We start from the raw sequence: 25,847 nt of genomic DNA, 5'->3' as shown, positions 1-25,847 counted from the left end.
GACTAAATCGATATGCACCTGGGTTCAAGCTGCTTAAATGCATCTCTAGGAGGTGGTTCCGCCAGTTTAAAGGGACAGATTTCCACACGGATTAAGTTAAACCGGGGCAACTTTTCTAGTGCCGATGTGGGGCAACATTTTCTAAAGTACCCAGGAACCTAGTCCCATTTTCCAAAGTGACTCAAGCATTCAAGAACCTCACTGAGAGTCAGTAGGATTTAGGCACCTCAACATGCAGATAAGAGCAATTCCAGTAGGTGCCCATCTGGATCTTTAGATGCCTAAATACCTTTGACAATCTGACCCTAACCCCTTCTGAATAGGATTTAGGCTTAGGCACTTTTTGAAAATGTTGTTGCATCATCATTCACTTTCTACAAACACTCCAGTTTTTACAGAGTCCCTTAGTGCCTCTAACAGTTGCAAAGGGCTAGTCCAGCAAACAGCAAACCTGCTGCCTCAGCTAAAGAGAGAGAGAAACAAACCAGAGGAATTTTAGAGCCAGCTGGACTCGGCAATCAAAATGAAAAATCAAATCAGCTTTTGCACTTCTACCGCACCGTCCATCGCAGGATCTCAAAGCGGTTTACAAACGTTAATTTAGGCCTTCTCAAATCCCACTCAGGGATCACACTACAAATACTAACACGCACTCACTTCTGGAGCAAAACCCGACAGCTGATTAAATAGCACACAGTTTATAGCACCATGAGATTTCTGCCAATGAAGCTTGGCATTTCAACCATGAAATGCCATTACCAATTACAATGTTGCTGAAGCTCAGGACCCGTCAGCTGTCTCCTTTAAAACAAAATCAGCTTGGATAATTTTTTTTTTTGAGGGGGTGTTTGCTCAGAATTCTAAAGGCTTGGATTAGGATCTTTATGAATCCCATAGTTAGAATGTGCTGAAAAACGGCCTGGGAACACCAGATGTTCCAGCAAAGCTGCCAACCAGCAGCTGCTTGCAGCCTGTTTTTATTTTAAAAAGCAAAATGATATAGATCTATATTAAAAAATATTATATACATTTTAGATACACGCACGCCTCATGGTATTGATTGAGGCTGTGGCTTTTGCTTCTCTTATGTGGGAATGGCAGCAGAGGGATGGATCTCTGCAACAACCCTCCCTTGAAACCTGGCCCTTTTCCTACTAGGAAAGAATCACGTTACTTTCTGAGTGGGAGGTGGATTTCTGAAGGTCTGTCCAAACTTGCCAATAAAAAGAAAAGCACCACAAATAAACACCATCTAACTAAGGGTGCCAGGACCGGGTCTCATGGCATCACCTCGCTGACACAGTTTATCTTGAGATGCAAGGGGAGAAGGGTGGGGTGTGTGAAGAGGGGCCATTCTGGGTTTCTATTCAGATAAGTGTTACTTGAGGGGTGCAGGGGGAAGGTCTGGGGAGAGAGAGGATGATCTTGTGATTGAGTCCCAGGAATAGGAGCCAGATCTTTGTTTATTCTCAGCTCAGTGACAGACTCGCTGGGCACAGGTCACTTAACCATGGTGCCTCAGTTTCCCCATGAAATGGGGATAATTATATTTACTGATTTCACTTACCCCAGGGCCCATTTAACACTTCGGGGCTCCCCTGCCACCAAAACTCACAAGAGCAAAATCCCACACATTTTCATTTTTCGCTCATGGTAAGATTCCCCACCCCCAACGCGCTATAAAAGGAACATGTACGGTACCACGGGGTGGCAGTTTCAGGATGAGGTGCTGAAGGGATACAGAGCCTCTCGCAGGATGGAGACTGACTAAAAGTCATCCTGATCATCCATCTGCAGAGGAGTGGGGTCTAGCAGTTAAAGCTGAAGACTGGAAATCAAGATATTATCAAGATCTGCCGCTGAGTCCCTGAATTGATCACTTCCCCTTTGCGGTCAGTTTCTGTGACTAATAATGCTTCGCCACGTTGGAACTTAATGAAGGTTTGTAAAGTGCTCTGCAAGCCTCCAATGGAAGGCGCTGGAGAAGGGCAGCTTCAGTCCTATTAGTAAACTAATACCAGGAAACAATTCCAGCCACCTTTCTTCTCCACGCTTCTTCACATTTTGAGGGCTCTGTTAAGACTATTTAATCTCTTGCCCGAGCTTCCATTGTAATGCTGGGGAAAACCAAACCTAGTAAGAAGAATCCAAGGCAGGAACGGGACTTGACTTTGAAGTTAATACTGTAGGCTACAAGCACTGAATGGCACAGGACAAAAGGAGTTGTCCTGTTGGAACAGCCCCCTAGTCCCTCAAGTCCAACATCCCATCTCTCACCATGGTCACTGTGGGATGCTTCCAAGGAAGGTGACAAACCCCGGCTGAAACACATCTGGCCAGTGGCACAATGCCACCCCATGGGGAAACCCCACATGGCGATTAGTTTACAGCTTGAAGTACAAGGATACAATGCAATATCATGTGATTTTTTTTTCTTCCCTGGGCACGTGAGCTCAAGCCATTAAATTCAGACCTGGAGTCAACGGGGCCAGGATTGCAAACCCATAATTCAAACACTCTCAAGGGTGGGGTATTCAGATCTGGAGTTTTGACTCCACTCCAGAGCTAACCCTTGCTTAAGTAACTTCAGAATCTGTTCCTATTACTAAACATCTGCTTCTTTGACAAAACTTAATAAATTATTTGCCTCGCTAATTTAATGTGGCAGGGAGTTCCAGAGGTTAATCACAGATTGTGTGAAATAATCTTCTCTATCCATGGCAATAAGCTTCCCGTGCATCAAGAGAGGATATAACCACCCCCATGGAGAAAGGGGATTTCTACCTCGCTCATAACAGCCTGCCGCATATTTTCTGTCCCAATGCAAGTGTTCCACACCTGTCCAGATCAGGTCCAACAATGATTCGTTACACTTAGCACTGCACGGCATTAATGAATCTTTGCCCTTAGTCTTAAGTAAAGCCCTCAACAAATACTTGACATCAGATTATTTAAATCTTGCACTCACACCGAAGGGACTAAATTCTCTGTTGGCATAAACAGGCCAAACCTCCCAAGCTAAATCCAGGCCTATGCTGGGAGGATGGAGGCTAACAGGGAACAAGGGTGATTAAAATCCAGCCACAGAGCAAATGCCGCTCATGGAGGTTCTGGGCCAGATCCCATTCCCGCTAAAGTCAATGGTAAAACTCCCATTGATTGCAAAAGGAGCATCAATCAAAGTGGCAACAATGACTGTGTCTCAGCATGCAATGCTCCATCTTGCTCTCCGGAGCCAGGCTATGTAGAACATTGCATTCTGGTAGATGGAGTTCCACTGCTGTGCCGGGGCAGCTGCAAATCCACATCATTTTGGTAAGAATCCAGTACAGTGAACACAGCCTCCTGTTTGGGAAAAAATTGGGGTCTGACCCCCATGTTAATCTCCTTGCCTTTTAAGCTAAGACAGGGTAGGGTGACCAGACAGCAAGTGTGAAAAACTGGATAGGGGTGGGGGGGGTAAGAGGAGCCCATATAAAAAAAGCCCCAAATATCGGGACTGTCCCTATAAAATCAGGACATCTGGTCACCTTAAGTCAGGGCTGCCAGCTTCCCCCCGGGCGCCTAAATCCAGTCCATTAACCTACCTGTGCTCAGCTGTAAAAGTGTCCTCACCAAAGAGATGCAGCACCCAGGCAGGAATGCTTCTCTGATGAATAAGGCCCAGGACTGGGAGCCAGCAAATCTGGGTTCTGATCCCTCTCCTACTGCTGGCTTCCCCGGCTGAGTCGATACCCCAGGTTCTCTGGGATTTGGCCACTGTTGCTGAGAGCAGGTGGCCTATGCTAAGCCTAGTACACTAGTGCAGGGGCAGCTCCACAATGGTATTTAGGCTCCTAATTTTCACCGAACTGCTCCAAGGGACCGTACGGGCATCTTGTCTGATCTCCTGTAGACAGATCATGGGAATTTCCCCAATGCTAGAGCCCAATCCTTCCCACTCAGCTGTGTGATTTCAGACCGATTCCATTTAAGCAAATGGAGTTACAGCAGCAAGCAGGAGGAAAATCAGACCCAACAGCTTGGGGTGGTGCTTTAAGACAAGAGCTTGCCTAATAAAGGAGGGAAAACTCTTGTACAGGCTTCTCGGCTCTTAATTCCAGCGGCGCCCGTCGTAGGTAAATTTCGTGCACACCCCAGATTGCAGGAGATACAAGGGAATTGTTTCCTGGATGCTCTGCCCACGCACTTTATGGCTCATAAAGAGGGCACTGAAAGCACCAAAGGGGGTCACGCCAATGGGACAGCAATGGGTATTTTGCTGCTTACTAGGGGCACTTGATGTGAACAAGCCCGGGCCAGCACCATGGTGTTGAGTATTTCCTCCCAAGCCCGGCATCTGCCAGCGAGCCTCTGGATTTCTTTGCCCCTTACTGAGAGCAGCACCTCCTTTCCCTTGCTGGGCCAGCGGACAGGTCATTCAGGAAGCCACTGACCCCTTTTGATATCATGAGGGATTATTTCACACAAAGGCCACGCCTCCTGGGAAGACACGGGATGGAAACTCACTGTGCCTATGGCAAACTGGGGCCTCTAGCTAACACTAGTATGGAAGAACAGTATGGGCTCACAGCAGAGAAATAAAGGAAATGTTATATTTCCCAGTCCATACGGTTAAATTCCCAGTGTCTTTACTATCATGCCAATGTGTCTAGGAGACCATCAGTTGCTCGGCCTTATCACAGCCACATCTGTTTGCGACTCTTTATGAGGTCCAAAGAAAAAATTGAAATAAAAAAAAATATCTGTTCAGTGTTTTTCTTAAAACACCCAAAATACCAAGTCTAGGAATTATTTATACTCTAGGTATTATCTGGGGAAAGTTCTCTGGCCATGTTATAAAGGAGGTCAGAGTAGATGATCATAATGATCTCTTCTGGCCTGTGAAATCTATGTACTCCCGTCTTCCTCATTTTTGTTGGAAAATTTTGTAGAATTGTGACATTTCAAGAGATAAAAGTTGAGCAAGGAAGAGCTGGGGTGGGGTTTTCCGACTGCACTGTTTTAATCAGGGGTAGTCAATAGGCAGACCATGGGCCAAATCCGGACATCCAGACGCTTCTGAATGGACCCTGAAATCTTATCATTTTTTAAAATAATTTTCTCTGGAGTCTGGACCTTGACTATACCTTGACCAAGAAATTTGGACCTTGACAAAAAGTATTTTACTATCCCTGGCTTAAACCCTTGGCTTTGCTCTACACTCGGTGTTTGAATTCAAACACCCAAAACACTCTTGGGAGAAAAGTTCTCTTTGTAAAGGCATCCACCACTCCTGCTCCTTCAGGCAAAGACTGCGTAAACACTCATCCACAGTTCTCTAAGCCCTGGTCTACACCGGGGGTGGGGTCGATCTAAGTTACACAACTTCAGCTGCCTGAACAACACAGCTGAAGTTGATGTACTTAGATCTACTCACCCCTGTGTTTTCAATGCAGTGAGTCAACTGCTGCCACTCCCCAGTCAACTCTGCCTGCGCTCTCACCCCATGGTGCAGTACAGGAGAGTGCCCGGGGGTCAATTCATTGCATCTAGACTAGATATGATAAATTGAGCCTGCTGGATTGATCGCTGCCTGCTGATCCAGTGGGTAGTATAGACATAGAATATCAGGGTTGGAAGCGACCTCAGGAGGTCATCTAGTCCAACCCCCTGCTCAAAGCAGGACCAATCCCCAGACAGATTTTTCCCCTAGATCCCCCTAAGTGGCCCCCTCAAGAATTGAACTCACAACCCGGGGTTTAGCAAGCCAATGCTCAAACCACTGAGCTATCCCTCCCCACTAAAATACTCCAAGGAGATTGCCAGCAAAAGCAAGGGAGATGAGGGTTTAATTCTTAATAGGTCAGGCTAAAAACAAAAAACCCCAAACACACCCAGAACAACCTTACAGCTTTTTCTACACATCATGAAGAAGGAATAAAGAGCACAATTGTTTTTTCCTTCCTTTTTGCAGATCACCTGTAAGATCAACGGGTCAGGATTGCTGGCCAGCCTAATCTGCCCACCAGCTCATGAAGACACCTGTCTTTTCTTTTTGCTCACTCCCTGGGATAGCAGAGAACCTTCTTGGAACCCTGGCTATATTTGCATTAAACCAGCATTAACTGGCTCAAATACCAACAGGGCCAAATGGCATTAAAAACCTAAGTTCAGCCTAGGTCTACACATGGCCAGCAGCAGCTCCTACTCCATGAAAATCCCTGCAGCTTCTTACTATCGATTTCCAGGGTCTGCTTCACACCCTGTTTTGCACCCACCTTTTTTTATGACCATACGCTTCCCTTGACTAGCACCAGTGATGCCAAGTTGAACAGTGGTTAAGCTGTTGTTAATTAACCCAAGAAAATTTTTTTCCTCCCTGACACACAACCTAATTTACCTTGCAACCTGGAAAGACCCCCATGCTCAGATGCGGAGCTCAATTTCCTTTGTTTCAAACTATAATCAGACCACACCTCTTCCCGGGGAGCGTCAGACCCATGGCTGTTCTCAGGGACTGAGATGTCCCGGCTGTTTGATGGAGACCATGAAGTAGCGGCAGGAGTTTCCAACATTCCTTTTCAATAGGTATGATTAGTAAATATTTCTCTGGGGATCTTCTTGCATCGTATGCTCCTTGGGGAAGGGACTGTGACTCCCTCTGTGTCTGGGGAGTACATTTTGGGTACTTGCCATGAGAATCAATTATTGTAACGGTTTTGTTTTAAAATTGCATTTTATTTTTTCTGCTAGCATCTGGATGCCTGTCATTGGTTTTTAATCTTCCCTGATTTGTTAGCAGCCTTTGACACTATTGATCTTAAGATCCTGATGCCTCATTTATCTTCTTGTTTTGATTTCCAGGGACTGGTGCTCAGGTGTTTGAATCTAGCCTAGTCAGTTACCTCAAGTGATGTGTGGCAACAATCTCTTTCTAGTTTTGGAAAATTAAGCTGAGGTATTTGAGGGAACCATCCTTGGACTTTGGATGTTTATCCTGGGATCTGCAAACCTACCCTGACGTTGATAAAGCTACAGTTGATTTCCGTATCCTCTCTCTGCAGCTGATATTAATATATCTAAAGATTCTCCATCACAATTCACCCCACTTCAGAGGCGTATAAAGCTGGTGGCGACAAGCCTGGGAAAAAAACCCTGCACAGGGGACCTTCCCAGCTGGCACATAACTAGCATAAGAACCCTGCGCTAGTTCAAATCTGGCATAAAGAGTAGCCAGAGTGCACTGCTCCTGCTTCCCACAGCCATGGGGTACATGTAAACCAGAGCAGCCCCAAGGAAGTTGGCCGTCAGCAGAAATTGAAATCGGGTCTCCTGACTCAAAAGTATAGCCCCTTCAGCTCCAGAAGACTCTCCGTTAGGACTCTGTAGTGTTCAGCAATACAAGGTCTATGACACCTTTTCATTCTCCCTCCCCACGTCTTAACATTATCTCCATTTTAAAGATAGGCAAACTGAGGCAGTGAGGTTAAGTGACTTGCCCGTGGCCACAGAGGGAAGTGTGTGTCAGAGCACTGGTTCAAATTCAGGCCTAATTTCTGGATTTGGGTGTATTGCCATTTTCTGAAGCAGCGATCAAAGAGGAGGCCAATTTTCTTGTGTCCAAGTGCCATGCCCTTCCACTGGGGCTGCAGCAATGGCTCTCGGAGACTTGGTTTGCCCGGATTTAGAGTTTGCTCATCATGCCCGTTCTTCTGGGAAATTCCAGAGGTCTCATCCTCTCCAAAATCTTTTTTGACCTTTTGTGCTCCCAGATCCTTACCAGGAGCTCCTGGCTTCACTCATGACGCTGTTTATTCTGACCTAGGGACTGTCTTCCTGCATTTCTATCAATCAGAGCCTGACTGCTTGCAGAGGTCTTTCTTGGCTGTTTCCAAGTTACCTGGATATTTGCACAGCAACACCTCAGAATCCAGTCTGAAATCTGGTTTGACCTTCAACAGGTCAACATTTGCTCCCTTCAACTGGCAGGATCTGGCTCAGGCAGCTGTGGGCTAATGGCGTGCCCGGTGGCTGGGAGCCAGGACTCCTGGGTTCTATTCCTCACTCAGCCACTGACTCACTGCCGTGGCTGGGGCAAATCAATTTCTGTTCCTTCATTCCCTACAGTCCCAGAAACGTGGGAAAACTGACTCTTATTCCCCCTTTTTTCAGGTGCTTTGAGATCTTTCGCGGAGAAGTGCCACATTCAGATTACATGTTATTTGAGGGGTCTCTTCAGTCTCCCTTAGGATATGGCTACACTGGGATTAAAAATACCCACAGCACCCTGCCTTAGATCCCAGATCAGCTGATTCAGGCTCACAGGCTATGGTTTAAATTCAGGCTTAAAACTGCAGTGGGCTGGAATCATAGAATATCAGGGATGGAAGGGACCTCAGGAAATCATCTAGTCCAACCCCCTGCTCAAAACAGGACCAATCCCCAACTAAATCACCCCAGCCAGGGCTTTGTCAAGCCTGACCTTAAAACCCCCTAAGGAAGGAGATTCCACAAATCAGAGCCTGGGCTCTGAGACCCTCCCTCTTGACGGGGGAGCCCGAATATCTACATTGCAATTTTAGAACCTGGCAACCCAACTCTCAGGAGCCTATGGCAGCTGATGCAGATCAGCTGCGGCTGTGCAGCGGGTCTTTTAGCACAGTGCAGATGCCCCCTTCGACTCTCCTCTCCAGCCCCTCCATCATTAAGCGCGCCCCTTTGCATGCCTCGCCTCTCGCGCAGGACATCACTCTGTTCTGTGGGGAGCTTTACCACCCAGCTGGAGGTTGAGCTTTGGTTTGTCACACGTGTGTTTGTTATTAGCCGGCCGTGGTGCACACTGGTGCGTGGAGATCAGTGCCATTTAAATTAACAGGTAACAAGAATCACAAGCCAAACTTGAAGTGAATCAAGGTCAGGAAGGACAACTGGGCCACTGGGGCCCCAATTCAGCAAGGCACTTAAGCACCTGAGTAGCCATGCTGACTTCAATGTGGACTTTTCACAGATTTGGCATGTGCGTAAGTAGCTTGCTGAATCGGGGACAGAAGCCACACGCTCCAGTCTTGGCCACCTTCTCAGCACTGCAGCGTGTATGGTGATGGCGTCTGCCCACGGACAAGCGGTTAGAGAACAGGACTCCTGGCTCTGCCCATGACTTGCCGTGTGACCGTGGGCAAGGTGTGTCCCCTTTCTGTGCCTCAGTTTCCCCAGCTGTAAAACGAGGGTAACACCAGCCTACATCACAGCGGTACGATTAAGCTCACTTCCCCGATGTACGGTGAGTGCTTTGAAATCCCTGGCCAGAGGCCAGAGACAGGCACATTGTTACAACTGCTGGGTTGGAACATTGGCCTGGGGCAGGGAAGTCACCTCCTGCTGGCTAACACAGGGAGGCAGCCTGCCCACACCTCCTAGCTGTGGGAACAGCACAGCAGGGGCAAACAGAGAAAACTGGGGACCCTGCATGGTGCAGGGATGTAATATTATGACCCCATCCACAAGGGCCTTCCCAGCGGAGCAAGGCGTGAGCTGCAGGACAGCTCTATTAAAGTCAAGCCGAGGCTGGAAAAGGCCCTCCCTATCAGAGTTAGAATGGTCTGTCGGCCTTCCCAGCCCAGCCCAGCCCCCCACCCCTTTTCCACTGGACCTAACAGCCCTGGAGCAAAAAGCGTCACTTGCCTGGGGAAGTCCAAATGACATTAAACCATCCAGGGGCCAAATCTCCCATCGTTCATCCCTCCCCCAACGCTGCTGGCAGTGACGGAGACCTCGTGGCTTGATTATTTATTTCTCTCCTTTGAGCCTGTTGGAAAGCCGAGCTCAAATGAGTTTTCGCCGTCGGAGCCCGGCGTGCCTGGCCAAGAGAACAAAGAGACAGGCGCGCGCACACACAGAGAGAGAATCCCTTTGTCTGCAAGCAGGGATCCTCGCCCAGCCACATCAGCTTCCACTGAGCGACCTGCCGTTTGTGCTGATGCAGGGGGGAGGGGAGAGAGGGGAGGTTATACCTGCATCTCATGCCTGCTGCACAACCTTGAAGAGGCCCAAAATAACACCCCCCTACCCCAATCCCAATCAATGCTTGTCTGTCTGGTGGAGCATCTATCTTCCCACTTACCTGCAGCACCCCAGTAAAACATCAGAAACGACGGGAGGGAGGTTCCAGGGAACAGGATATGAAACCCACACAATCACTGGCTCAAAGCAGGGTTTATATCACCCCCATGTATTTCTAGGGAAACTGCCAGTTCAATTTAATAACTTTTTTTATTATTATTATTGAAAAGGTCCAGCACTGAAGCAAAGCTTCAGAAGCCAGGTCACCCTGAGGTTTTTGAAAGCAGGAGCGCCAAAGAGACAAGAGGATCCTTCCTCAGAGAACATGCTGAGGGGAAGGAGAGCCCAGCTCACCATGAATCCACCAGACTGTACTATCTGTCGGCCTGCCAATATTCACTCATATTTTAGAGAGCGTGCGAGTGCTCGTTCCCCAGCCAGAACTTCCGTGTCTGCCAAGCGCTTCGTCTGGATCCATCCGCTGCTGACGTTTCCAAATCCGCTTGTGGATGTGTCCAAAAATAAAAGGCAAAAATCAAAGAATAAAAAGCATCAGTGGGGGCGGGAAGGAGGGAAGACAAGAACCTCAGGCTGAAAAATAAATCTCCATTTTTTCAGGTACATCACCACCAGGAGACAGGAAGAATTTAGATTGTGACGTCCTGCTATATTGCTATGTAGCACCCAGCAGAACCAATCCCCAGTTTTGGCTGGGGTCTCTCGGTGCTGCCGTAAGACAACCAATAAGAAAGAGGAAGAGGTTGAGGTTGAGACTGAGACTGAATGCTGGATCTGGGGCTGCAGATTCTCCTTTGCTGAAAACAACTGGGTTTGGACAAGGACTATTTTCACGGGTTTGATCTGCAGGAGAGACATAAAATACTTATAACAACCCCAGGATTTCGTGGCTGAAACTATGCTGCCCTCCAACAGCTGCTCAGGACCAGTTCTCTCTTCTCTCTTCCTCCAAAAGCACAGGCCCCTACCCTGTGAGCTAAAGGAGAATCTTCTTTATCAGTACAGCGTTTATGACACATAGCTGAACAGTTCTGACTCCATGCAATAAAGGGAAGTGGTGTACTTACCCATACCACACTAGCCAGTTTAACACAACGCTTTTGTCCACAGCACTATACAAACACACACAACCCCCGCACCCATGGTATAATGAATGTTAGCCCCATTTTATAGGTAGGCAAACCGAGGAACAGAGAAGTGAAGCGGCCTGTCTACATTCACAGAAGTAAATAAAGGAGCCAAAGATTAACTCAGGAGACCCTGGCTACAAGTCCACTAAACACCATCTCTCTGAACAAAGGGATTGAGAACCCCTGCTCCCCCTTAGTCTATTGCTGCCGCTAAGACAGAAAGGTGACAGTCACCCGTCTGGAGATAAATAAAAAGCACAGACTGGATTCTGCCCTGGAGCCCACGGGAGCGACATGCATGACCCAAAGCAGGATCCGGCCCTGAGTGTTGATTTATAAATCCGTATGTACGTGTCCATTTGAATTCTGACAGAACGACGGCCGCCAGCCGCTGAATTCACCGCATTCCACACCGATCACATTGATCGCTGCAGGCCAGGGCAACACAGAAGCGGAATATAAAACACTGCACCGGCTAGCATTTCTTTCTGCAAAGCTCCCTCACGGCGCTGCCCTCTCTCGGCTATTTCATTGTTTCAATGTTAGTCCCTCCTCTCCTTCCCCCTCTCTCGTCCCCTACTCTAGGGGAGGATCTGCCCAGTTCAGCTCTGATTACAAGTGCAAAAACTGGTAGGATCACTGAGATGTGCTAAGGAAAAATAAACCTCCCCCCCCACACACCCCAACGGAATAGGCCAACGCACTGCAAGGCGGGCACAGAGCTCTTTGCTTCCCTCATTGCTCTACCCTATTGCCACTAATCCAACAACCTGCCCTCCTGCGGCCAGACAGGCAGCTTCATTCTGCTCTTATGTTGGCATGAGCCAGGAGCTCACCCTGGTGCACCTGCTGGCCTCAGCGGGTTTTGAGCAGAATCAGGTCCACGGGCTCCTAGCAGTAGGGGGGAAGGGGGGGGTGAGGGGGTGGAGGGAGAGCTGCTGCTTTCTGCCTTTGGCCCAAACCAGCCCTTGCAATTGGGAAGTTTGGGAACAATCCATTCGTGGAGAAAGACGGAGGTGGGGGAGGCCAGTGGGAAGCGTCCTCAAAACCTCTCAGTTTACCAAAACTCCTCTGCTCCTTTGATTACAGCTGGTCAGGGAGGGTGTCAAACCTCCCCTCCCTTCCCCATCACACCTCTGTTCCAACAGGAGGAGAGTGGGGGGGAAGGGGAAGAAATTATACTTTCAAATTAAGGCCTCTTTTCTCTCCTCTCTTTTTCAACCACCGGCCCTCTCCTCCCCCAGCCAGAGCACGTGTAGAAGAGAATGGTTCTCCATTGCCTAGCTTCTCCGCTGAAGGGCACTCTATGAACACCACAGGTTAGCCTCAGACTGAACAAGATGCTGGACCAAGTTTATTACAACAAGGGTATTTCTGCAGCCATCACAAGCTCTGTTTATACCCGCAGGTTTATACTGGAACAGACCTGGCCAACGCTGCCCTGACTTCCTGTCTATTTCACGGTTGCCCCCACTTTGCTTTTGAAGCACTGCAAAACAGGCTGTGTGGCATGGTAGGAGCTGCAGAGGAGAAGGTCTTTGGGCCAGAATTTGTGACACGGGGAGATCAGCTGGAAGAGGGAGGGTCTATCCCCAAGCTATTGGCCTCAGTGAGTGAGCAAATCATCCAGTCTTTCTGTGCCTCAGTTTCCCCATCTGTAAAAAGGGATAATACCTAAACCATAGGTGAGGGGAGGACCTCAACTCGCTACTGGTTCTAAAGCACTCTGAGAGCCTTGATAAAAGATGCTATGCACAGTACCACATCAACCTGTCTCATATGAGTGTAATCTACATACACCTACCCTAACGCTGTCCCTCCTCCACTGCACATGTCTATATGCAGTCCGAAACTGCGGCCCAAGGGCCTTCTCCTCTGCAGCTCCTACCACACCAAGCAGCCTTCTTCCATCCTTCCCATTTCATCAGCTCCGTATCTTGTATCCAGTCTAGGCCAAAAACCAATCCCCGACCTCTGCCTCTTAATTCCTCCGGTCTCTGCCCTTATTTTTTTAGTTAGCTCTGTACAAAGCACTTGAGGATGGGAATCTGTAGCAAAGCAGGCACAAGCAACCAAGCTGTCTAGGTATGACTGCATTCCGAGCCTTCATATAAATGCAGCAAGGAAGACGAGGGGGAGGGCATAGGAAGAGGAAAGAACTATTTGAACCCACAGCCAAGGAATTCAACAGGGAAATTGAAGACAGTTTTAGTTGACTGATGGCCTAAAGGTACCGTCCAGCTTTGAGAGACTCCTAGGATCAAGACAAGTTCATGCTTGGGGTAACTTCCCGGACTTCAAAGGCTTTACACCAGGGATGGCTATGCGCTCCCAAGATTCCTCTGAAACACCCTTTCCTGCTATCTTATGCATTTAATTTCCTGTCTTCTAAATCGTCAGGAAAACCAAAGGCAGCAGCAAAGCCCACACAAACCAACGACTGTTAAAGCCATGGAGATGGGGACAGGGAGGTCTGATGAGATCACCTATGACGGCCTAAAAAGCCACTGCACATAAGGGCAGAATCCCAGGGCACAAAAAATGGTTCCCATTCGGCAGCCCGGCACCGGGCTAGTAGGACCATGATTTTAGCTACTAGAAGTACCAGAGTCTCAGCCCAGCACCGGAATAACCAGGGGCACTGCAGGTCAGGGCTGAGGAATATCGGAAGGGCTGTGGGCAGGGAACTGAAGGACATCAGCAGAGCTGTGTAACGGGTGTCTAGGACCAGAATAGCCAGGGACTTCCCGTGAGTGTGGTGGTGCACTGGCGTAGCTGGGCGAGACCTAATGCTGGAATAGCTGCGAGTCTGGAGTGAGGCACGTTTGCAGAGAACTATGGAAAATGCTTGCACAGCATCTGCCCCCACGGACCACAGTCACAAGTACTCAATTACACCAAGCTCTAGGCAAATATGTATGAACAGTACCCATCCGATGAGCTGTACCACACACACACACACCTGCTAACAAATCACCTGGAAATATACATGCCTATTAAAATCAAACCCTACGCACTATAAACTACAAAACCTGGTTTTGTTTGTTTTGAAAATGCAACCCACCTCAGCTCTCCCTACAGGCTCTCAGTTCTAGCCAGTGCCAGCCACCTGGTATTTAGAGGCACTCCAGTTCCAATAACATTTTTTCCCATTGGGAGAGAAGGACCCTTTCAAGGGAAAAAGGTAAATTCCCCCAGCTCCGCAGCCGTCTATCAAAGAGAGGCCTGCAGAGCTCCCCCTTTGAAACCCATTGTGTAACTGACAATTTTTTGTCCTTGCTGGAGTGCGTCAGGGAAAAAATCGATAGGGTCAGCCAGGAAAGGGGGTGGAAAAAAGTTACAATGGACATTTTTCACAGACCATCTGCAGGGAGTGTATGGCCGGCCACTGCTTTGCCTGGACAAGCACTATTAACAGGTCACTTCTGTGTCAGGCTCTGCAGCCAATTCTCCCAGCAGTGCACTGGCACAAGGCCTGCCTCTGTACAGAAATCTCGCTCCCAAAAAATCTCCCCTGGCAGGAGCTTAGAATTCATCACTGTTCCCCTCACCAATCCATTTCAGACTTTTGGCAAATACTACAGGTCTCCTCCCTCCTGAATTTTAAAACAGAGCTGAAATCAGTTCAGCTCTTTGTGTGATTAAAAACCAAACAACTCCCCATCCCATCATGTCCATCTATAAAGCCAAAACTACCTTCCTTGTGCAACAGCCCAATCAGCACTGCCCTAGAAACAGTGCTGTACTGCTTCATCACCTGAAGGGGGAGCACTGAACATTGTTTTCAAAAGGTCTCACCAAAATAAAGCTCCTTATATACAGCTCTCCCATTCTTCTTAAAAAATATGCTAACGCTATTCAGAATATAGAAGAATCCCCCCAAACACATCCCCTCCCCAAGCTATTCTACCTTTAAGGCAAGTCAAATAGCAGGATTAAAAACCCTCAGGATCCCTTAAGAAAAGAAAGAAAAAAAGAAAAAATACCCTGTGCTTTGGCCTAAATGGCATTTTAACTCTGTACTGTCTGCTTTGAGATTCTCAAGTGAGCTTTGATTCAGGCTAGTCTAAGTCAATTGCATCCAGTGTAAAGGCCAGGATGAACTCGGCAATGTTTGCAGAATGTTTGGGAGGAAAAATATTTTGCTGGTTTTGTTTCCTGGTATTCCTTCAAATCCCCATTAGGTGACTTCAGAACTGAATACAAACTTTTCTTTACTAGACATAAAACAAAAGAACAACAAATAGTTGTTCCCAAGATGGTTATTTTGCAGGGTTGGAAGGAGATTCCATTATGATGGGGGATAAAGGGAAGCCTGGGAACTTTAAGATTTCAACAATGAAGGCAGGGTCTGGCCTGAAGAGAAACCCCTCATGTTTTGATTCCTTGATACAAACAAAATGAAAAGAAACAAAACAGAGGGTTTTTATTTCCACGCCACAAAAACAGGAAATAAAGGAGAAAAAAATCTCAAGGGGCGGGGGGAGGCGATATTTGCACGCGACAGATTAACCACAAATGATATGTGCTATCTGTATTGCAACAGTGTCCATGAGCTTCAATCATGGACCAGGACTCCACAGTGCCAGGAGCTGTACACACAGAGAGCAAAAAGACAATCCTTCGCCCTGAAGAGTTGAAATCTACATACAAGACTATCTGCCTTTGCAATTCTGCATGCGTCTATTCGAGACACACCTGCCCCTTCTCCCACACAGTCTTAGCGCTGATGCTGCGCCACCACCCCGCCAACCTGGAGAGATCTCGCCTGACTCGTGCTCAACATACCGTTTATAGTGCGGTGGTACCCGAAGGTACCAACTAGATTGGTCTCAGTTGCGCTAGGGTTGTACAAACACACTGAACATGACCGTCCCTGCACCCAAAGAGCTTACAGTCTCCAAGACTAGACCTAACAAGTGGAGGACACAAACAAAGGGTCAGAGTTGGGCGGCGGGGGACCTGGGTAAGAAAAATAATATGACAGGCACATGCCTTGAGCCTGTCGAGGCAACAATCTCAACTTGCCATCTGGCTAGCTGTGATCAGGTTCCCTTCAAAGGCCTCCCATGCTGATGTCAGCCCCAGGCCCTTGCTCAGACACAGAGCTGGATCCAGAGTCCCGCTGCACATTGATATTAGGAAGGTGACAGAGCAGAGACTCAGGCCCGTAGTCTCCGAACGTTTTTGTTACATAATCAAAAAATGAGCTACAAAAAGATCTACGAGGAATATCGCATGACCAGTGACTTTCAGACACCTTCCCCCCAGCCCCAGATCTCACTAGCTATGCGCTATTAGCCATTCATCAATGTCATTGTATAGCCCAGCTCTTCGGGGGGGTTTGCCATCTCTTGTTGTGTTGTGGCTAACCAAAGGGAACATTCGCCTGAGAAAGAATCACCAGCTCCAGCTCTTACAGTCCAAGATCCTGAGGGCAGGAAGCTGCCATCTCTTATTTGTCTGCAAAGCACCATGCAAAACAAACATATAAATGGTCAGATCCCAAGACCTACTGACAACAAGTGGGTTTACTGCTATTTTATTGAAGGGGGAAACTGAGGCACAAGACCTAGGTCACATAGTGAGCTAATGGGAGAACTGGGAATAGAAGCCAGATCTCCTGACTCCCAGCTCTGTGGTTTATCCACTGGATTATGGTGCCTCGCTTATTCAGACAAACTCAGGCTGATGACTTGGAGAATTGTTGATTAAGAACCTCAATACTTGGCCTAATCTATGTAAGGAATTTATCAGGTCCCCATTACATCAGAGCACTTCACAATCTTCAGTGCATGGCTCTGTATGGGGGACCAGTGCCATCATCCCCACGGCACAGAGGAGAAACTGAGGCACACAGGGGCTAAGTGACTCCCCTAAGGTCACACAAGAAGTCTGTGGCAGAACAGGGAATCAAACCCAGGTCTCGAGTCTCAAGCTAGTTCCCTAACCACTGGACCATCTTTCCTGAATACTAAAGGTTTGCAGCGAGGCTGAAGTGTATTCCTTGACTGGCTGGAGCATTGCACCCTGCAGTTTAGCCAGGAAACCCCCTGAAGGGGCTGATGAAGAGCCAGCAGAAGGTATCCTTCGAGCAGCAACACATTTTAAAAGTGGGCGTGGATGAGATCCAAGTCTGCTGGGAACGCACCCGGAAAATTCCTTGGCGCTGGGCAGCGGACCGCCCCATTGCGTGGGTTTCCCAGCCTGGCCAGCCACTCCCGGCTCTGGGATGAAGGTATCTTTTCTACTTTTCCCAGAGAGGATGAATTAACAGAAGCAAACAAATGCTTCTCACAAGCCTGGCTGAGTCTTTGCCCTTCCTCAGGGTGGGTGTGCGGGGGCAACCACTAGCAGCTCCATGCAAGCCTTGGCTTTCCCCAAAAAAACCCAGAGGGGGAAAAACCACTTTTGTGTGAGCTCACACTGGCTCCTCTCTGCAGAGGATCCCCCCCGCTCCCCCGGCCTGATCATCCAACTGGAAAGTAATTATGTTGCGCTTCTTATTTATTACCGTGTTGTTGTTTTTTAATTGCTAAACGGTGACTCATCTTGGCAGTGTTAAAATACACAGGAAATGGTCCCCATTTCACAGCAATCACCATTCGATTCACTGTTAAATGTTTATTCCGTGCACTATGGAGCTGGGAGGAAGCCGAGGGCCCCACTGCCCTGAAGCAGTTGTACGGGAGACAGCAGGACAGAAGAGAGGCCTAGGGAGCCAGCAACGCTGGGACGGGCTGATGGCCTCCGCGCTTGTTAGCTGTCCCCAGTCTCTGCAGCTAAAGGCAGGGTCTAGACCCCAGGATTAGGGCAGGAAGGGCTCCACCAGGCCATGCTGCCAAACAAGCCTCAACGGACAAAACCCCCTATTATTCCAGTTCTGGGCACGAGCTCACAAAACCCCAGTGGTCTGTGCTCCTCCCAGGATGGGCATGGGTCCCACCCGTCCCCACCACAAACTCTTCATTGTTCAGCCAAATGTCAGCCTAAGTGCCCACAGGCAGAAAAGCTGGCACATTAGCCAACTGCGCCCCCATGCTGCCTTCTCCCCAGGGCTTTTGGAGAAGGCCGAGCACTGGTGACACCACCCCCAGCTGCTCATGTTCCTACCCCTGCCTCACCCCTCCTCCACAACACCCACCTCCAAGGGGTTTCAAACATCACCAGAGGAGGGAGACTCTGGTGGAGCCCCGGGCAGTGGGAAGAGAGAAGAGAGGAGAGGCTGATTTAAAGGGAGGGATGCATTGTAATCAAGGCATTGCTTGCCACCCCTGGGAGCAAGCTGCCTGAAACCAGATTTCAGTGCAATTCAACCTACGAACCCGTCTGAGATCCCTTCCACCCTCGCTTATTTGGAAAGCGGAAGACGACAGAGCCTTCAGGAAAGGTTCTGGGGGCAAGGTCTCGGGCAAGGGTCTTTCTTTGCTGATGTTTTGTTCTAAGTCAGGATGATTACGTTCAGCATTCATTCGCTGCGACAAATGGCCCATGGAGGGAATCACTCAGATCCTTTAAGTTATAACCCCATACCCATAATTAGCTGCATCGGCAAGTTACCCATATCCTCTTCGTTAATTAGTTTGCAAAGCAGTTTGAAGGTTTCAAGTCCTATTGTCACCAGTGGGTGACAAATGACTTCAAAAGATTCCCCATCAAATGCCTCGCTGCTTCCTCTCCTCCACCTCCGCTCCATTGTCTGAATAACCCCCTGAAAGCGGAAAACACATACCCCATCCCAGTGATTTTATCAATCACTCCTGATTGGCATGCACTTCCCCCCACCATGCCTTTCCAGCTGAGCTTGAAATTAACGTCTGCTTTAGTAGCCACGCTAGTCCACAGGATATGAGACACAGTAGGTAGGTTGGTCCAGGCAAAGATATTACCTCACCTACTTTGTCTGTCTCATGTCTGCTTTTGTTTACTTCCTCATTTCTACCCCAGCAACAGGGAGGAGCTGGGAACAGGACATTGTATCAAATGGCAGCTGCAGAACCATCAGGGGGGCGGAGTGCAAGGAGTTGTTTTGTGTAGGTCCTACATAAACATGGCCTTTTCAATAAACAAATAAAAAGATTCTCAAGGGCACAGCAGAGGAGTAAAGATAAGGCGGATCGGGGAATAGGTGGCAAATTCCTCCCCTAATGATTTTAAAGCAGATGGAATTTGGGGAGGGGCGGGGGTGTCAGAGTTGACCGTGCCCACTTGAGTCTGGAATCTTCACAACTGAGTAAAAGCCCTTGATCAGAAAGAATCACCGTGGGGGGCTAGGTGAAGGTTCAGAAAGGTAAATATGCAGCGTGGAAAATGCGGGGAAGTGATTCGCTTCCATCCCACACTTGAATTGGAAGAGATCTAGGAAGTCCCTTCGTTTTGCCCCACTGGCCAGTCCCAGGTCGGTTCCAATGACACATTATTTTTAAGGACTTTGACCATCTGTTTTCGACTGGAATGTCCTCGGGGCAGGGACTTCCTTAGCTTTGCTCGTCTCTTGGACAGCACCATGCACGCCACGGGAACGCTGCAACCTGCACAACCGTCTCAGAGAAAGAGACAAAAAGGGACAACTGCAGAGTCCACTTACCCTGATCTCGTTGCGCCGGATTTCCACGTCACACACCGAATGGCCCTGGTGGGCCCCGCTGTAGTAGCAGCAGAATTGGCACACAGCAACCTGCTCTGCTTCACAGTGGTACAGTCGGTAGGCGTTGTGTTGGGGGCAGCTCCAGGCCCGGACGTCATCCGCTTCCACCAGGAGGTGCCCCCGGGCCGTGGAGGGCTGCTGCAGGTGCGTCTGCACGTGAGATTGACAGCAGGGGGCCTCACACCTCACGCAGATCTTTTGGGCGGGCAACGGAGGGCCCCTGCGGCAGAAGACGCAGTGCAAGACTGAGGGGGTCTTCTCCAGGTTGAGGGAGTTGAACTTTTCCACAATGTTGGTCAGTTTCAAGTTCTTCTCCAGGTTGGGTTTCTGGTTGTAGGCCTGATTGCATTCTGGACAGCGCACTAACCCAGTCTCTTTGGCCCATGCCTCCCCTATGCAACCCCTGCAGAAATTGTGCTTACAAGGAAGTTGAACGGGTTCCACAAAGACATGCAGGCAAATGGGACATATAAGTTCCTCTTCGAAACAGTTCTTCCAATTTTCAGCCATTTCTACGGATATATTTATAATCTCTTTCTTACTATTTCAGCTTGATCTACAGATGCAGCTGGAGAGTGGGCTTCTCCCCCTGCAGTGGGAAATCTGCTGATAAATTGCTATTGAAAAATAAAAAAATAATAATAAAAAATAAAAACTACAATATACCCTAAAATTCAAAGTAAAATAACCCCCAGAGTTCTACGAAACTCAAACACTAACAAAAATGTATATATATGATCTGATTAAGGGCCACTGTCAGCTGAAAAACAAAACCACACAAGCTTTCAGAGTTTAAAGCCCACAATTTTAACAACTCTTAGGAGCAGTTTTGTTTCTTTTGATTCCAGAAGGTGAATCAAAACTTATTGAAGGTTGGGGAAAAAAAATCCATACAAAATCCAGTAGCAGAGTCCAAGTTCTATAAAAACCTCCTACATTTAGAACTCCGGATTTGATTTTTCTTGTCTTCGGTTTGCAACTGACATTCAATATTTTAAAAGGGACTTTTGTCCACCAACCCGGTCAGAAGCCCAAGAGAATAGACAGCCTCCGATTTTTTTTTCTCCCTTCCTCTTCTCCCTGAGGGGAGCTAGGAATTAGTCTTTAAAAAAAAAAATCTAAGTTAAGATCCAAATGGAAGATTAAAAAACAATGAAACAATGAACTGGATTCTTTCAACTGCCCCAGAGATTTCTTCTAACCCAGATGAGCAGCAAAAAAAATTCTTTCGGTTGCTTTGGAATAGTGAGATCTTGGACGGAAGAACACAGTGGGAAGACGGGTCAATCATTCAGATGAAATTCCAGCCCAGAGCCAAAGGAACCCTCCCTATCCCTTCCTCCTTTCACAAACAGGAATGAGAACGAAAGAAGAAAAAAGGTTTGGGAGAGGGGGGGAAAAAGGCTCATGAAACAAAAATCAACCTGTGCTCTAAATGCTCATGAGGGAACAGGTTTAGAAAACGAAAATCTTGTTTCAGGATCTGGAGAGATTCTCATTCAAGGTAAAAACATCCAAAAGTAGAAACAACAAAACAAAACAGAACCTCAATATTTGGGAGAGAGCTGGGTCGCTGGTAGGAAAACAAGCATGCCTTGATCAAACTGAAAAGGAATTTCTCAACTGCTAATGAACAGCCCTTCCCCCTCCTTTTCCTTCTCTTCTCTGTTTTCTCTCTGACATGAAAGCTATTTCTCCTTTCAGATCCAGGCTGCAAAAAGGGGCTGAGAGGGAGAAGCTGAAAGAGGACTGCAGAAATGTACAAATCCAGCAGGATCTAGTCAATTCTCAGCCATTTTGAGTTACTGCTCTCAGTTTAGATTTTAAAAACAGAGCGACAAGAGAAATAAGGGTAGATTAAAAAAAAAGTAATAAAAACAATAAAAAATAATCGATCTGGTAGACAGCACCACCCTGCAAAGTATGCGCCTGATGTGTCAGTTTAAGGAGGGGAAACTCCAAATTGAGTCTGTGCAGCGGCAGCTGCTGTTGTCTTTTGGCTTTATCATCAGATCAAAAAAAAAAGCCAACACGCTCATCACGGCCACCTCCAGCCATCTTGGTTTTCTGTGTTTTTTTTAAATAATCTCTTTAATAAAAATAGACGTCTCTTCTTTTCCTCCCTAGGCCCCCAGAATCATTACCAAGACTCTGGCAGCTCGCTGGTTTCAGGGCTCCCTCTCCTCTCCTCTCCCCCCGGATTCTTTGCCACACGCAGGGGGAGGTGCGGGGGGGCGGAATAAACCGACTCCCCACAAAATTAAAAGAAAAAGGAAAAAACCCCAAACCAGCCACCACTCAAGCGGGCTCGGCCCCGCTGTCACACGCAGGCCCGGGGAAAGGCGAGCGGGGCAGCGGCTCCTCGAGGCTGGGCCATACAGCAGGAATACGGACTCCTGACAGCTACGGAGCCATAGTCAATGGGCAGCTCCAGAACCAGGCTGTCACATCCCAGGTGCGGGGGGGGGGGGGGAGAGCAGGAGAAGCGACCCCCACCGCGCACTATAAATCCCCAAGGGGGGGGCGCGGACCCCAAAGTCCTCGGGACTGGGGGGCGGGGCTCGGCCAGGGAAGCGGCTCCCCGGTGGGGGGGGCGATGGAGGCTGCAGGGAGGGGGGTCCGGGTCCTCTTCGGGCTGTCGCTGTGCAGGGGGGCGGCCCGATCCCCCCGCCCCGAGCAGGCTCCCGCCGGCGAGTGACAACCCGGGGAGCGCGGGGGAATCCGGTCCGGAGGGTGCCGGTGCCGCGGCCGCCGCCGCCGCCTCGCCCGCCGCCGCCGCTGCCGCTGCCTCCCCCCGCCCGTGGCCGCGCCGCCGCCTCCGTCTCACGCCGGGGCCGCGCCGCCGCCGCCGCAGCCTCTAGCCCGAGCCCCGCCCCGCCGGCCACGTGACCGCCACAATTCGATACATTGAAACACCGCCGCGTTCGGCCTCCTGCCTTAAAGCGGCCGCGCCGGGCCGGCAGGAGGGGGTGGGGCCCACCTTTCTCCAACGCCCCCGCGCCTGCGACCCTCCCTGCCCCCCGGGCGGGCTTAGGGCTGTGACCGTGGCCCTCAGCACCCCCAGGCCTGGGTCCCGCAGCGCGAGGCACGGTACCGACAGCCGCTTCCAGGGTCACCAGCTGTCCCGATTTTACAGGGACAGTCCCCAGATTTGGGGCTTTTTCTTATACAGGCGCCTGTTACCCTCCACCCCGTCCTGCTTTTTCACACTTGCTGTCTGGCCACCCTAGGCGCTGCCCCAAAGAGCTTCCAGCCCTTGGCCGGAGAGGACGGGGGGGACCTGCGGGGAACAACCAGCCCCGCTGGTTAGCGCGAGAGGCGGTGGATGCACCGGTGCGAAACGCTATGGGCGGCCGCTCCGGCCGAGTGTGCAAGGCAGCAAAGGGGTCAGGGCTCTGGTGCATCAATTGTTTTACTCCAGCAAGGGGCACAGGCCTACAGCCATCGGCTCTGGCCCCCGTTCCCACAGTATCTTCGGCCCTGATCCTCCAAGGCATGTAAGGGGACATGGATGCGGTTAACAGCAGCAAGCCTCTGAGCCCGGCTCGACAGACTAGGGCCCACTCCACGGGTAGCGCAAGCCCAAGTCTGTTGACACGTGCTCGGAGGCTGGCTGCTGCAGGCAGTGTAGAGACACCCTTAGACATGTAATTCCCATTGAAATCAACGTCAGGTAGGTGCCTAAATACACCTCTACCCCAATATAATGCTGTCCTTGGGACCCAAAAAATCTTACTGTGTTATCATAGAATATTGGGGTTATAAGGGACCTCAGGAGGTCACCTAGTCCAACCCCCTGCTTAAAGCAGGACCAATCCCCAGACAGATTTTTGCCCCAGTTCTCTAAATAGCCCCCTTAGGGATTGAACTCACAAGCCTGGATTTATCAGGCCAACGTGCAAACCACTGAGCTAACCCTCCTCCTTGTAATAGCAAACTTGCTTTGATCCGCCGGAGCACGCAGCCCCGCCCCCCAGAGCACTGCTTTACCACGTTATATCCAAATTCATATTATATCGGGGTAGAGGTGTACCTTTGGGGAGCTGGGCCTCACAATCTTTAATATATTTACCATCACAACACCCCTGTGCAATAGGGAAACGCTATCATCCACATTTTACAGATGGGAGACTGAGGCACAGAGCAGCTAAGGCCTAAGCACCAGACCATGTTGTGTGCGATTAAAGCTCTCCAGGAAAATTGGTGGTTTTTCTAGCTGCCTGCCCTGCAAACTCAGCCTGAGATCTGAGAGACAGAGTAACGCATTGCCAGCAATACAGATTTTGGAGCTAGGACGTTGCAGGGATGTGTGCACTGGTTCTAGGGGTGTTGGTTTTTAAGCATAGCAGAGTCTTACAGATTTGCATACAACCTTGTAAAGGCCTCCACGTTTTCTGCACTCTATGAGAAAGGCAGTCTAAGTACAGCCAACCCCAAGTGTTCCAAAATCATGTCACCCCCTGCCCCCAAAAAAATAAAGACAATGAGATTGGCTTCAAAATCATGAGACTGAAACCAAAAATAATGAAGTTTGGTTACTTGTTATCTTACTTCTGTGTTTTGAGCCTTTGAGCTACACTTGGGTCATGTTTCTGAAGCCCAGACCTTACCCTTTTAAAAATATGAATAGTCACATGAATCTGGGAGCTGGGGCTTTAACAAAAAAACCCAGCCATGAGAGTCAGGATAAAATTGTGAGAGTGGGCAACACTGTAAGTGTCCCTGGAGCCAAATCCTTTTTGGAATTAAATGCTCACCCCAGTTTTTAGGAGTGAATCTTATCTCTTTCCTCAGCAAAGATGAATGATGTAGAAATATTTCCAGTTTTACTCACCAGTGCTGATCACACTGAGCTGACCTGTACTTCACCGCGCTCTGCATTTAGCTTCATCACAGCTTGGGATTTGGTGAAACTCCTTTCATTCAGGCCAGTCCATGGGCTTGTCAAACCCAAAGGGCTGGGAAGCCCTGAACTTTTGCAGTTTTCTTTTCCTGTTCTTGATCCTGCTCCAGAACGAGTTTATCTCTGGCACCGTCATGTGCCAGCGGCAAAGAATCCTAGAGACCATCACTTTCTTCCAACACAGAACATGGACCTTTATTAGAATATACATCGCAATGCTAACCCAAAAGCACCTCTGTTTCTCTCTGCTTTACTGTAGAGCTCTGCCCAGAAGCTCCCTGAGCTTCAGTGCTGCCTGGCGGATTGCTACAGATTTAAAGAAACAATTCACATAACGTCACCGTTTCGTTAATTCTTTTGACTATGAGCAATGCAGGCTAGAATCTGGATCTCTCTCTCTCTCGGTGCTGTGTTGGTTCTGCAAGGAGAAGGGGAGTATAAAGCAGGAGCTCAGAGTGGTGAAGACCAAAGTACTGAGGAAGACAGAAGTAGTAAGCACTCATTTTACTCGTGAAAGTGAGCCAGTCTGACTCTGAACACACACGGGGAGCAGGTCAAGTGAGAAAGGAGGAGCCAATAGCCACTTGCTTTTAAACAGGGGCCCAACAAGCTCTGTATGGCCTGTCCCCACCAGGGTTCATAACCACATTTGAAACGGTTGGTGGTGGCTTGCATCCATGCAATGGTTTCAAACACAGCTGAACTAGCACCTAGCAAGCTGGAGGGTGACAAGCGCCATTAGTGGTTTACAGCAATTGTTCCCAAGCACCTCCAGGCACTGATTCCACAGGCCTTAGAGCCTGTGGCTGCCCCATTCCTGCCTTAATAATGAGCCTCTTAAGTTGGGCCCTGATGTGCTACTGCATCCAACTCAGCTGCCCCCACCCTCGGGCTCAGGAGAGCTGGGTCGGCTCCAAACAGCAGTCTCACGATTTCGCAACCGGCCAGGTTAGAGAGCACACAGCAGACCAGGAAGCAGCTGCTGACAATCTATAGAGACCTTCACACCATTTTACAGACTACAATCTATGGTACCTTGCCTCAGAAGAGTTGCTCCGTGTAACCGACATCAGGATCTGAATGCTGCCATCTCTAGCCGGGAGGGCAG

General features: G+C 49.1%; 1 protein-coding gene across 1 annotated transcript in view; it reads right to left on the bottom strand.

Annotated features, from left to right (window-relative positions):
* Positions 1–22,579, bottom strand: part of TRIM8 (tripartite motif containing 8) — a 54,969-nt gene extending 32,390 nt beyond the window's left edge. The window contains exon 1 of the mRNA XM_030570900.1: positions 19,777–22,579. Coding sequence (XP_030426760.1) covers positions 19,777–20,346 — 570 coding nt within the window. The 5' untranslated portion in view covers positions 20,347–22,579. The remainder of the gene's footprint in view (positions 1–19,776) is intronic.
* Between the last annotated feature and the right edge of the window lie 3,268 nt (positions 22,580–25,847).

The sequence above is a fragment of the Gopherus evgoodei genome, chromosome 7, assembly GCF_007399415.2.
Source record: "Gopherus evgoodei ecotype Sinaloan lineage chromosome 7, rGopEvg1_v1.p, whole genome shotgun sequence".
Classification (NCBI taxonomy): Eukaryota; Metazoa; Chordata; order Testudines; family Testudinidae; genus Gopherus; species Gopherus evgoodei.
The sequence above is the reverse complement of the archived record's forward strand: the minus strand, read 5'-3'. Positions and strand labels throughout refer to the sequence as shown.